The 15,260-nt window shown below is 30.2% G+C and overlaps 1 protein-coding gene and 1 long non-coding RNA gene across 3 annotated transcripts in view; one reads left to right on the top strand and one right to left on the bottom strand.

Moving 5' to 3' along the window:
- Positions 1-15,260, top strand: part of LOC107452036 (uncharacterized) — a 59,249-nt gene that overhangs the window by 40,930 nt on the left and 3,059 nt on the right. Inside the window, exon 2 of the long non-coding RNA XR_001585146.3 lies at positions 11,209-11,258. This is a non-coding gene — a long non-coding RNA (uncharacterized lncRNA). The remainder of the gene's footprint in view (positions 1-11,208; positions 11,259-15,260) is intronic.
- Positions 9,328-15,260, bottom strand: part of LOC107452035 (uncharacterized) — a 178,067-nt gene continuing 172,134 nt past the window's right edge. For both annotated transcript variants that reach the window (XM_021147066.3, XM_021147065.3), the window contains exon 9: positions 9,328-10,072. In XM_021147066.3, the coding sequence (XP_021002725.1) occupies positions 9,903-10,072 (170 nt within the window). In that variant the 3' untranslated portion in view covers positions 9,328-9,902. The remainder of the gene's footprint in view (positions 10,073-15,260) is intronic.

Here is a 15,260-nt window from a genome sequence, read left to right as displayed (position 1 = left end):
TAGCTTACTTTACTGTTAAAAATACAGTTTTTTAAATATATATATATATATATATATATAGATATAGATATATATATGTATATATATATGTATATATATATATGTAGATAGGTAGGTGGGTGGGTGGGTGGATGGATGGCAAAAAATTTAAAAGATTAAAGATTTATTTTCATTTTACAAGCTTTAAATAGTGATCATGTGACAATTTATAATTCAGTAAAATGCATTACCTTACAATGTAATCATTGTGTACATTTCATCTTAAAAACTAAATATGCGTTAATATATTCATCCATAATTAGAAATGGAGATGTTAAGAGAAGATTGGGCACATACCTGTTCTATTTCTGTGTATTCGTCCACTTTTGTTTTGGCTTAAATTTCTCTAATAACAGCTAGTAGTTTTTATTTCAGAAAATATTTGATAAACATTTCAGTTTGACTCAAATGGACTCCGGTTAGTTTTTAAAGTTGTTAGGCCCTTATGTAAAAAGAATAGCTTCTGATTCTATGAAAATAATTTAGGAAAAACAGTTGTAATATTTTTAATGGACAATAATAACACAATTTGTTTAAACTATAATTTATTACAAGCAACAATTTATTACAGTTTATCGCATTTGAACGTTTTTAAGTATTTTGAAAGCTTTTTATTGACTCACTGATGAATTGTTATAATAATATATGAAATTATCAACAAAATATGTTTTAATTCATTAATTCTAAAACAAAATTTGTTTAGCAAAGTGGAAATTTTATTAAAATTTGTTGTTTTTTTTGATGCCCACACGATAAAACCTCGTCATTCAGTTGTCTGTAGGACAAATTTGCTGGCCACTCTTTCAGAAGCACTATATTAGATGGACCAGCATTGCTCCAACACTAAGGAGGACAGATAAAACAGAGAATGAAAGAACATCCACGTGTTGTCTGGGATTCGAACCCAGGACCTTTCTTATGTGTTGTCAGCTCAATGAACACTATAAAGCGGTCAGCTGTTGAAGAGATGTACACATGAATATAATGTATTGATTGTTGCAGTTTTCTACCCATCTTCACTAAACAATCTTGTTATAGTAACATCTTCACTAGAAAAATCTTGTTATAGTAACATGTTTACACAGTGTGTTTCGAAACATAGGGACACAATTTTATGGATGTATAGAAAATATCGAAACCGGCAATTTTCACCACAGAATGTATGAGCAAAAAGCAAAGGGATAAACTAGTAGGAAATATCCGTTTATCACTTGAAAGAACCGATTGAGGAGGTATTGAATTGATTTCATTGACAGCATGAGTGGCAAAATTTCAGAAACTTCTCAAAAAAATTTATCACCAGTGGTAATGCAGGTGTTACATAACTACTATAGTGTTCTGAGTGACGCACGTTTTCGAACACAACGGACACTTTTCGGTAACAGAAATCCTGCCAACTAGATCTTCGTCAGAGTTTATGGGGCTTCCGTAGACGAGACATTTCAAATGGTCCCACGGGAAAAAGTCAAGGCTACTTTTAATTCTAGCCATACACTGCAATGCATGACGACATGTGTCGGAGTGATTGCGAGTTGCCCATCCCGCACGAAGGTTGTGCTTTTTAGAAATTTATCCACGAGTTAAGGGCATTGATCTGGGTATAACACTTTTGCATTAAAAAGCTGCTGACTATAGCAAAAATCAATTGATCTCCGCTCATGAAACATATGGTTATATAATTGCTTGTTTAGATATTTTCTGTCAAACCTTTAATTTTTGACTATAAGTATCAAATCACTATGCATTTCTACTAGTATGTTGGAGAGTTATAGGCTTCAAACTATTTTCTCGTAAAGATTTTACGCAAATTTAATGATTTTTTTAAAAAAATATGTTTTATTAAATTGATTTCCACAATAGTGGAAATTTCAAACAAGTATCACTCACAGTCGAGCTTTTAGAAATGTCCCGGAGTTGGAGTCGAACACTTCCACTACATATCTGATAGCTTTGTAATTTCATATTCGAACAAGCTCAAGAATGCAAGTATCTTAGTTGTATATGAGAATATAAGTCTTTATGTTGTTCTCAAGAATTGCACTTCTCTGAGTCGTCTGCAATAATGGAAGTCCTCAAATTGTCCCCGTGAAACTATTGACAGCCGGGACCGAAATATGAACTCGTTTCGAACATTTGAAGGATGAAAATTTCTCTGCATGTTATATTTAAATGGATATTCGGATGAAGAACATGAGGCAAATTTTGAATCTGTATTTGATCATAAATCGAATTTCCTGCAATAATAGCTAGACAAAGATCTATTTAAACAAAGTGATTTAAAAGATTTTTTTTATCATATTTTGTTGCTGAGATATGAATATAATGAAAGTAGTTTCTTTCTTACATTCCGAGCAAAATACTTTTAGTTCACTTTATAAAAAAACGATTAACACTGGAAAGACGGAAACTTAGTATAAACCTAGATTGCCCAAAAGGAGTCAAAATGACTGCATTGTGAAAGAATAACTAATGTGTAAAGAAATTCATTTAATTAATTTTTAATATTTTTTTACATTATTTACAGTTATATAACAAGTTATTATTAATTATTAACAATAAAAAAATACTTCACTCGGCAAAAAATATTGTACGCATTATTATTTGTACATTTTTTACAAATGAAAAAGCAGTTAAAATGACCTCCTTAGGCAATCTAGTGTTAAAAGGCATAGAATAATAAAACTTTCATTGCTGCAGTTTCATATAAAATGACTGACTTTAATTTTTAATTGCACGTTGACGCGTGTGAGTTTTTATTCACCTTAAATACTCGAAACTCTAAGGATTATTAACTGTATTGACTTGACTAATCAATGCAACCTTTGTAAATAGTTTATTATTTATCCTAATACCGAATTCATCATAATAATAAAAGTAGATGTTTCGTTTATTATGATTTAAATATAGTTCTTCTCTTAGGCTCAATTAAACTGATTAAATATACCGTATTTTAAAGAAAACAAATTAAATTTTAAAAACATAATATACTAATAAGTTTCAAAAACATAATAAAGATCTTATTATTTATTATGAAATCACTTCAACATTTATAATGTGTTTGACACAATTTGTGAGATATACTGTGGATTAATTTAAAAAAAAAGAAGAAAGTTTTTCGCTGAAAAAGAAAATTGAAAAAGAATTTAAGATATAATAAATATTCCGTAACATATTTCACATCATCCCTCTCAAGAGAGAAAACCGTTAGTTAGTTGTTGAAAAATATTTTAAACTAGTACTAAATCAGAATTTGAAACTACATAGTTGACTAACTAATAATAACTGCAGCTGCCGAGGAACATTTTCCTGATTGCAGAAACTCTCCCTGTTAAATACGCGTTGAATACTCAGACAGCAATTTTGGAAAGTAGTCAAATATTAAGTACCACTTAAATGACAACATAGTAAGCTGTTAGAAAATAATTTAAATTTTCTGGAATTCATTGTACTGAGCAAAATTTTTCATTTGTTTAAAGAATCTTTAAAATTAGTTTTTAGGATCAATGATATTTTACTGATTTTTTTACATTAAGTTTAAATTATTAATTTCAAGTTAATATTTTTACATGAGTTATAGTTTTGTTTCCAAACCATTGTTTCCCTAACTATGATGATATACTGCTTGTAATTAAATCAGTAGCTTAAACCTTGATAAGATATTATATTATCATCAAAAAATAAGATGTATTTAATTTTTTTAAAAAAAATACCTATTTTTATCAACATAATCTAGTTTAAAATTGCATAAAAAAATATTAAACAGTTAAATATTATTTTTTTTGGTAATAACGAAATAATTTAATAATATTTTTTTAAATCATAACTAATAGCTAAAATTTTTTGTTTAAATACGAGCCTAAATTCCATGCTGACCTAGCATGACATATACGCCACGAGAATTAGAAGAATTCTTATCTAAAATAGAACGATTTTCACATCAAGCAAAGCTTTTATGCTTTTTAAAAAAACAATTAGTTGCTAAAAAAGGAAAATAATCATTTAGTTAAAAAAAAACACTTTTTTTCAATAGCAGCTCGTTTGCGAAATGGCATAAAAGAATTCCAGCTATTATGGAATAAGGAAATTAATGTTTGCTTCAAAACTAATATTAAATTCGCATTTAAATGAATATTCACCATGTGTAACTAATTTAATTTACTATTGCAATTAACTAACATTGATACTGTACATGTAACACTTAATTTGTGCAAGAAGAGCAGATCTTATTCTAAAAAAATAATTACATCAAAACTAATCGATATTTTATTTCATAAATCCGTATTCTCCCACAAATATATTACTTCACAAACAATATACCTATTTGTTTTTTAGTAAACATTAAATTATTATTTCTGCAGATTGCAATATAGATATTTTTTTTACATTACTAGCTCTATTTCACATTTAATTTCTATCAAAACTGTATGTTTTAAATTTCACTCATAACACTAATCTTCATAAGATTCAGCTAATAACTATTTGAAATATATCAAATAATTGAAAAAATGTCGATTTCGTATTGATAAATTTCATATTGATATTAGATATGAAAAGATAAAAAGCAACAAGAAAGCTTAGAAATAAAATGATTTCAACGGCTGAGCTTTAATTAATTTGGCAAGAAAATGAAAGATAAAAAATATTTAAGTGTCACTTATTATATTCAATACTACAGCGGAGAGATACGAAAAGAACTAAATCTTAAGTGGAGTATTCATACTTATTGTATAAAATTCTAGTGATAAAGTGGAGAAGAAAAAAAAACAGTCCATGTGCAAAAAAAAATATAAATCCCTAACTATCTTTTAAGTTATTGGGAAAGAAGATAGATTAATACTAAAGTTTTAAATTTGAAACAGCTTGATTTGAGTAAAACAACAAAATGTACGGAATTCCTTTTTGCGGAATTCCTTTTTTCAGAAAATCAGGTTTAAAATCGAAGCTAGTATTAGACTACAATTTTTTGGAAATAATTATCCACGGTACATTATTTAACTGTGCAATGTTCTTAAACAAATCTTAAATCTTCATTCAATTAAATGTATTTTTATAAAAAAGAACATTTTTTCAATCATAATATTAGAAAGTACAAAACTTCAATGGGTTCGGGGAATTTTTATTAAATGTACTTTAATTAATACTTTAAGTACCTTATGCCATAATGCTGGATCACAAATCTTTATCTCAAGCAATGATAAGCTACATTTTCCCGAATGTAATATTTATACGCAGATTTTTTTCCATTTGTAATGTTTTTAGATAGATAATTTACAAATTTTCTTAATTTAGACTAGGTATACACCCAGAAAACATGCTAATGCTTATAATATAGAAATTACGATACGCTTATATAAAAATTATGCTATTTTTTATCTATCGGAAACTGTTTGAAAATCCTTGTATTGCTACAAGCCTAATGCATTGAGTCGGGTTCGATTCCGGCAATGGCTGGTCGATACGAATTCCGCATCTGGCTTGCACCAATCACAGCGCTGACGTGAAATATCTTCAGTGGTAGGAGGATCATGGGTTGGAGTTCCCTTGCTGTCAGGCTAGCCGTGCGAGGTTCTCGTGGTCTTCCTCTCCATGTAACGCAAATGCGGGTTAGTTCCATCAAAAAGTCCTCCACGAAGGCAACTTTCTCCCAACGCTTGATCCAGGAGTTTTCTTGTCTTCTGGATTAGGTTCAAAATTACAAGGCTACGGAGTTGAACATTAGTAGTATTAAACCCTAAATTTTTTTCGGCTGTTCAACGACAGTTATAAAAGCGTACTATATTGCTTACACATTTGCGTTGCTTTTCTTCACTCCAGTAGGCAGTTTCAAATCATAGCTCTTCATTATTATGAAAAAGATAAAGATAAATTTTGTTGTGGAAAAGATTGTTGTTGGAATTTCTATTTGCTGAAAAGGTTCGATGAATTACATTGAGTTGAAAATGTTGATTGATTTATCCATATATAATATTAAAGTGTGATGCAGGCAAGAGTGATGTAGATATAACAATAGGAACTGATTTAATGAAGAATCAAATTCTATAAAAAATAAAGAAATATTTTATTTCAGAAATATGGAATTTATATGAGTCTCCAAAGTAAGGAGATGGTTCCTTTTTGTGTACTTATAAATAAATGAATTTTGAAAATGGCCCAGAGGCCCAGAGGGTTTGGCTGCAGGAGGGTGTCCTACGGGACAAATCACCGTCCACCAAGATATAAAAAATAGGGAGTTTTTGACAAGGGAAGTTGTTTATATTGGAATCCATGAATTGGATTCTAATTAATTAAATTTATTGACAAGGATATTTATCTTAGCACTATGCATTCAAACGAGATATAATCATGAATTTTAACGAATTCAAAGTATTAGTAACCACATAGTAATAAAAATAAAGAGAAGGCATGGAAAATAATAAAGCTGAATGAAAAGAGAAGACGAAAAATTCAATTGATGAATGAATAAATCTTCAATTATTGCATATAATAACCTAAATAATTGTTACAAGTTTCAAATTTATTGCGACATTTTTTGGCATAAAATATTCATTTTTTTTCGTTTGTAATTTATTGTCGGTCCCTCAAACCTGTAAAAGCTTTAAACTTCATTGACAAATATGAGAAATTGCATATCCTAAATACTGCCTCGTTATAAAATGATTCTCTTGGCATTTTTTGAGAAAGATGAAGAAATGTAATAGTATAGAAGAGTTTTGATTATTTATATATATAATTGACNTATATATATATATATAAGATTTTTAAAACAATATTATACACGAATTTTTAAAAAAATAAAAAACAAAATATGGTAAAGATATCTCGTCATCAGCTCACAATATTGTATTTGCAAAATATATTGATATATGTATTATATATATATATATATACAAACGTTATATACACAAACATGTATAAGAAACAGTCTAATAGAATTATATTTTTACTACGATATAATATCCGCGAAAAGTAGTTTGGATTTTTTTTAATTCTTATTCTGAAATTTATCAATAATCGATTTTGTAAATTCAAAAAACTTCAATGATGAGTAACTGATTTTTAGATTTGTATCAATGCAAATTTGAAAAAAAAACATACATTACACATTAACACATTTCACGTTTTTTTCTTTAACGCAGAAAAGTGCACCGATATTTTATGCTGTATTTTAAAATCTTAAATTATTAAGCGCTACATATAATATTTTTCACTTATTTTGATCTAAACTGATAAAAATTAAAGGAAAAAGTATAAAAAATATGTTTCATAAAATTTCTGCGTCAAAGAGTTAAAATGCTTGAAATGGTAGCTTATCACAATAAGGTCACAAGCCCTTCAAAAGAAAAAGTCATATGAAGCTTTATTAAAAAAATATTAATTAAATCAATAAAAATAAATCAATAATACCCTTCTTGATAAGATTAAACTAATCACCTTTCCAGATAAAATAAAATAATAAAAATCGATTTCGTGTTCGTTGGTTTGATAAATTCTCTAAAGCAGCTCGAAGACTCGGGAGGAAAAAAAATGCATCCGATAGCTAAGCATTCTTTTTTAATCCGGTAAGAAATAAAAAAAAAATAGTCACATTTCATCTAGCAATAAAGCGAAGAAAAGTAAGAATAGACCGATGCGAAGAAAGGAGGGGAACGAAGTTTCTGAAAAAGTGAAAGTTATTTATTGGGCCAAGTTCTTGAAAAACGAAAATGTTAATAACGAAAATGGCCGCTGGTGAAATTTATATCAGTAAGTCAGGAAGTAGAATACTTTTTTCAGCCTTTATCTTCGTTTGGAAGTTTCTTTTTCTTTCTTTGAGCAAGGGGTTTGGTTATCTTATCTTTTGTTTTTTAATAAGATTTTCATTTGATGTTTGGCGTAAATATAATGAAAAGTAGGAAGGAAGTCTTATCTTTTTTTTTTCATTTCTCACAAAAGCCTCTGGGATTTAAATCTTATATTTAATCTTAAAGAAGACAGCACATTTAAGAGCGTTTTTTTTTCTTTTAGAAAATAAGAAAGCTTGAAAAAGTTCTTATTTGAGTGATTTTACAGCACTCTAACTAAAATTACTTTGTAAATTTTTTGAGCTATTATTTAGGGATATATGAAAAAATGCATGCGTCTTTTCATATTTTAAAAGAACTTGGAGTTTTACTTGAGCTTTTGCAGAATATGAAGATTAATAAATGCAGAATGAGATATAATGATACTTTGATAAAATTCTCTGTGCACTAAAGGTGTGAGCAAAGGATTTTATTGCTATGAAGTCTGAAAAAACTCCCATTTAGCGAACAATGTCTTTTTTTAAAACATTTTTCCTGTCTTGTTTACATTTAAGATATTTAAACTATACTGTAAGTTATGTAAAGTGTGCTTTGAGAAAAAAAAATTAAATTTAAACCAGTACTCTTTCATCGTGTTTCAACATTATTCTTACCAGAGTTTAAGAAAAAAGGCTTTTAGGATGTATGAAGTTTAAAGATGCATAATGACACTGTAATACAACTGTCTGCAATGTGCTATTCTGGATTTATCTGGTACTATGGAATGACGAATGGAAAATGGGATAACTGTAATTTTAAAACAGGTTTATTACTTACTTGCATCTAACAAAATTAAACAATGTTTATTTTAAGAAAATGCAGGTTTAGAAAAAGTATTTAAGGCAGTGCAATTTTTTAAAATGTATTTTTAAGCCATATTTTTAAAAATCAATTTCTCAGAAACCATTCGACTGATTTCGCTTAAATTTTGTAGTTTGCTATTTTAAATTGCATACTTTAAAATTATGTTAAAATTATATACCTTACAAGTATTAGTGTTTCGACTATTATAAAATAAAAAATACGAAGAATTTGCCTAAAATTATAATTTGTATTGGATAAACGAATTCATAATTGGGAGAAAACATTTTTCAATTCTTTTAAGAAATACTCAAGATATGGGGAAATACGCACAATTTGGTGAAATATTGTTTTGCTCCCTGTAAATTCACTCAGTATAACAATCTAAAATATAATTGTACTTATTTTGATGAAAAACACCAAAATAATATAAATGAGTGGTTTCACATGTAATGTCATCTGTCCTTGTCAAAAATGTAAATTTAATGAACCCCTCCTGACCTATGAACTAAAGAACGTGACCTATGGACTTAAGAACAAACATTATTTATGAGTATTTTTCCCTTAGTATACAGAAATGATTTTATCTACACATTACCAATTTTCATTCGGAAATGCAATTTATGTGCAGTTATTATTTTTTTTCTTTCAAAAAATATTTCAAACACACGATAAAAGTATTTTATTTTGGAGAAGTACAACACTCTTTTTATTCAACGTAAACTTTCCTTTGAGCAAGTCTCGTAAACTATTCAATTTCTCTTCAAACTTCAAGTTCAATATAGTGGCAATCTTTTAAAATTGTTGAACATCATAGAAATTTTACTTTTAGTAATGTCACTGAATAGTCCACCTCGTACTTTAGCACAGACTAAATTGTCGGTGTTGAAACGCTGTCCGAACTGCCGTCTGCGTTACAACGGTAAGTCATATCACTTGCAACAATGTCCTGAAGGGAAAAATATCCATTTGTCAAAAGTTTAAAGATTGTTTTATTTACATCAAGAGCATTTTTTAATGTGTATTTTACAATCTGAATGCAGATTACTTTATTCCTCACGATAGTCGATTAAAAACACTTCCGAAAAATGTTTTTGTTATGGAAAACTCTCGTTACGTTTCCGGAAGAATACAATGGATATCAGTGTATTGTGATGAGTTAGAAAGTCTTACTGCTCTGCGCAGTATATCACTGCACTGAGCCTCCCGGATATTGCGAACTATATATATCCTTACATGCCCTCAGGATCGTAGTAAGTGAATGTTGGCAAAAAAGAGACATGTGAAGAAAAGGATTTCACATAGAAAAAATTTCTGATCTGATTGAGGGCTTGTCGTAAAGCTGCTGGACACTATTTCTCCAAAATCTCCACTGTATTCTGCATCGTACATGTCTAATGTGTCATTTGTACCTGAAAAAAAAACAAATTTCAAAATAAATAATAAAGTATTAGTCCTAAATACATAGCGTTTAATAAATTAGCTCATTATTTCAGTTTGATGATGTATCAAAACGGTGAAAACGTAACAAAAAGTTAGAATTAGGTACACGAAACGCTTCATACATGTTAAAATTTTCAATCTTGTATTTAGTGGTACTGTGATCTATGCCATCTCTACTAATCCATTTATTCCAACTGTCCGAATGAATAACACATGCCCTGAATACCATCGGTCGTTTTATACAAAATAAGGCATGCCTTTTGTTTGAAGGTTTAGATATCGGATATCAGTAAGACATTCAATATGCCTACCTGGTAAATATTCGATCTGTAATCCAGTCAGAATATACGTAAGAAAAAAACTTAACACACGTCTTTCAACTTCAATTATCGCCTTGTTTTCTTATTTACAGAGGCTATTAAAAATTCTCATAGAAATTATCACCTTGCAATTAGTGCTAACTAAATAATTAATTTTATGTTACGTAAACTAATGCAAGGTTAGGTGATTACCAGTGTTATATCTTTATGTATGCAGCTATAGAATAATGAATAGACTGACCAGGCAAAATCAGTATGCAGTCAGTATAGTTCGTAGAAAAAATTTAATTGCGAATGCTCAGTCGAGGAATTACATGGTATGTGTGAGTATAGATATAGCTTATGGATTCGACTGTCTGGCAATTACATGAAGAGCCCCCAAACTAATTCACTGTGACCTTATCTCGTGGTTGCCAAACAGTGCATCTTCTTCTACTCATTGCGTTTATTGACATTTTACATAACTTATTTAAACCTTGTGAGTACTTGCTCATTTAAAAGGAAACCTAAATTCATTCACAATTAGAAACGTCTTTAAACTTAGCATTAAAATTTAATTAAACATTGAAAATAAGAGTTTTTATAATTTGAAAAAATATTTTGGTGCTCTACAATGCTTATTGACACCATTTTCGAATTATCAATACAATAAAAATTGTTTACTTTCAAAGAACGTGTTCCATTTATCATGTTTTATGAAAGTAAGTAAATTCCATGCATTTTTTCACTAGCTTTTAGTTTTATACAGGTGCTTGTTGTATTCTAAACTCTCTTTTTAATTTCAGTTGATCATTCAAGGGGATGCCACGTAACAAAAGACGTCAGTGTTCTAGAGGTAAAAATTTTTACAGCCATTTTCTTCGAAACGTATTTTCAACTTGCATAAAAAGTGTTCATATACTCCGAAAATCTAACTTTATTTAATTTTAATGAGTTTAGATAAGATTATTACCAAGAGTACTTGATAATTGAACAATAAGAAGTTCTATCTAAATATACTAATTTTAGATTTTTTTTATTCCATTTATTGTGTCTAGTTTGCTTAATCCCGATTTTTGTCTCACCAGAAAATTTCTTTTTGGCCACCTAAAATGCCCTCCTCCAGAAAAAACTTCATTTTTGTTTTTATAAATGCCTAGAGAGTATATATAAAATGTAGTGAAAATAATCCTCTTAAATTTTGGTTTTTGAGGGATAGGATCAAGCCTTCTAAAAAGCCCCTTAGACCTCTAGAATTGCATGAATCATGTTGAAGGAATCTCTCTTAGTCACTAACGTCGTTTACGTTTACTCTTCTGCAGCACTTCCTCCAGTTAATTTGCGAACTTGGCCTTCCTCTTACCGTTCTTCATTTTCAGAATCCGGAAATCTCTCCATCTTCATCTTTCTAAAACGGGCTTAAGAGGATAATTCGTGAGCATTGTAGGTTTGAAATATGATATTAATGTACTGTATATTCAATTTGAGAAGAGCTCCAAACTGTAAACATGTTTTATTGTGGTCGTGATGAAAACAGACGCATTCTCCACTATTGTAGATGGGTTGGAATGCTTTTCTTTAGTGTAATTTAAAATTCCAAACAGGCGAACAAATAATCAGGACCTGTAAGAAAGCATGATATTTGGCTCCATAACATGATCAAGAATCATTTTCACTGTCTCGTCTCGTTATTTGTGGACAGTATGTTATTAGGGTTGATGTGTTTGACTTTTTCTAACATCTGCACAAAAGTGCTTACCACCCACTTCCGAATAAGAAAAAAGAAGTAACCTCCGTTTCATAAAGAGAAGTTAATCAATCCTTTTAAGAGAAACAAACCTAATAATTCCGAATTTTTTAATTAAAATGATCATATGAGACTTGTAGAGGAAGAAGTGTATGAAATATCTCTAAAAGTTATCTTTGCTATGATGCATTTTTTTATCAGTCCTGTCATTTATATTTGTTCTTTCGTAGGTTTTATAAATTTAATTTTCAAAAAACCTCTTATTTTAATTTTTATGCTATTTAATGTCTTTGTAATGAGCACACAAGCCAGTATATGTATGTGTAACAATAAATAAATAACCATGGGGCCTTCCAAGCCCAGTAACTAACGACTTTCCTTAAACAATTTTTAAGAAAAGACTAATAGCAAAAAAATTACTTTTGGTATTTATACCCTGAAAAGAGTAAGGCTGGCCCTTTACTGAAAGAGTGAGAGGAAAGAATTGGGTGTACAAGGGGGTGAGAATTACCATACGTTAGCAGATTTCTACACGGAAGCACATGGGGCAGGTATTAATTTGGTTTGTACTCATTCGAATTCTCCTTTTGGAGAAAACCTTTGACTTGCCTCTTCTGAATTTGAAAACGTATATGGAGGTCTCAACAACTCCCATATTTCTCCCAGAGTGTTCCGTTGAAGTGGTAAATGCAGTAGAGGCCACACCTCCTAGAAGAAGGAAGGCCTCATCACGGATCAATTTAGTAGTCCGATGTGAAGAAGTTAACTGCGAAGTTTATGAAAAAAAAAGAAATATATCATTACGTTTGGACTACTAAAGGATATTTATGGTAACCCGTGCTGAGGCCTACTCTTTTCTAGGAGCTGTTGGTAGAGGTCTCCTTCGGATCTCTTGCGGAACTGCCTTACCGAGGGAACTGCCAAGCGAAAGGGAGGCAGGATTTTTCACTTGCTTTTTATTATGTTGCATTGGTGGTCTTCATAAAAACGAAGCCAATATTGGATTGGTTCTTTAATAATAATCTTAATCATTCTTGCTTTACATTCTTATCCCACCCTCCACAAATAATAGATATTGTCAATTAACTTCTCCGAAAATTTATGTTTCAGTTTTGTTTCTCTCTTTTCTGACGATTATCTGAGTTCCTTATATATTTTGCAACAACTTGAATTTCACTGATAAATAAATTTAAACAAACAGAAAATTTTTTGGAAAAACTATACTTATTACTAAAGTAGGAAAATACAATAAACCCCACAACACTGAGTTTGTGTTGTAAGTTTAAGCAAATATGACTATTTAAGGATAATAAAATATTATAAGTTACAAGCTTTTCCCTTTTTCGGTAATACATATAACCCCACAAAAAGTTTTTTCTCGAATCTTTGATTTTCACAAACAGTAGTATCAAGGGAACATAATAGCTAATAATTTTGATTACTTTCTAAATATATGGGAATTTTTCTGGTTTTTAGAGAATTTTTAAACTATCTTTTGCCACTTAAAGTCGGAAATTTTTATCCATTTATAATTTCAAATTATGCTATGTACATAAATTAAGAATGCCTTACACAAAATAAGCTTTTTTTCGTATCTTAATTTCAAATTTCCTTAATTTTAAATGCAAGAAACAAAAAAATATATATATTCTTACATAAGTCTTACAAGGAATAAATTTGCAACTTTTATCGAGATATAATGATTTTTAAAACCATTCGAGCATCCTCTAGGAGCTAGTATAAAACGACCAGAGCGAGTTTAAAAGTAGATTTTTTTAGTTAGCACATATACTGAGTGGCGTAATTACCCTCAATACACTGTTGTACCACTTTTAGCCCATAATACAGCTCGAATTCTTCTTGGTCTATATTCAATGACATGTGGGTTGGAGGAATTTGTTTCTCATCAAATGAACTGCAATTTTCAATTCCGTCAAATTACATGGCACTGGATCCAGCTGGCAGATGCCCCGTCGGATCTCATCCCTTATTTCTCAATTGGATTGAGATCTGGTGATTGTGTGGGCCAATGAAGCCTAGTTAAGTCAACGCCCTGCTCTTCGAACAATCTGACGACAATACGAGCTATATGACACGGGTCATTGTCTTGCCCCCCCCCCGGCCGGCTATACCATTAACATCACAGGATGTACTTGATCAGCGATAACACTTAAATACCCTTGGGTATGCAAGTGTTGTTCCACTGAAATCAAAGAACCAATGCGATCCCAAGAAAGCATCCCCCAAACCATAAAATTGCCTCCACCAGCTTGAAGTGTTGTGGGAATGCAATTGGGGTCCATGCTTTCGTGCTATTTTCGCCATATCCGAACCCTGACATCTGCATGGTGTAATTGAAAACGCGATTCATCAGACTTCATGATTTTTTTTCAGCCATCTACTCTCAAATCTTTATGCTATTTTGCAAACTGGAGGCGTCTGCTCTCGTTCAAGTCTGACAACAGAAGCCTTCGTGGAGGTCTTACGCTCTCAGAGCCTATATGGTGTACTGTTCACTGCACAATTCGTTCAAAGACGTTTAAACTTGCACCTTCATTAAAATCCTCAGCTATATGATGTACAGTCCGCAAAAAAAAAAAGATATCACCCTGAATAACTTTCGTTCTAATGATCGGATTTTCACGAACTAAAAGTCAATCTTAATGGTTACTGGAGGTGACCTCAAATATGCTAATTAATTAGTGCTAACTATTAATTAAGTTACGAAATCAGACACAAAAGTGTACTTTCTCCGAATAAACATACATTTTTTTTACATATTTGGATTTTTCATCTTCAAAATATAGAGTGTAGCCGCAATCTGGGAAATGTGGTCCCCATAGTTTGGTCAGGAGAGCGATTCAAAGTTCGGGCCCCTTAATGTTAATTTCGCTTTTTGCGTTTTCAGTCATATTTTAAAAACTTATGAAGCAATTCAAAAAAAAATGCACCCACTCATAAAACTCATTTACCCAAAGATAATTTCATGAAAAAAATAATTTTTAACAATTATTTATTATTTTTTATTATTTAATTAAAGTGAGGATGAAAAAATATTGAATTATAAGGTATGAATTTTTTTATACCATATTAATCTACATATTTTTCAAT

This window comes from Parasteatoda tepidariorum, chromosome 3, assembly GCF_043381705.1.
Source record: "Parasteatoda tepidariorum isolate YZ-2023 chromosome 3, CAS_Ptep_4.0, whole genome shotgun sequence".
Lineage (NCBI taxonomy): Eukaryota > Metazoa > Arthropoda > Arachnida > Araneae > Theridiidae > Parasteatoda > Parasteatoda tepidariorum.
Note: the sequence above shows the minus strand (reverse complement) of the source record. Positions and strands in the feature narration are given on the sequence as shown.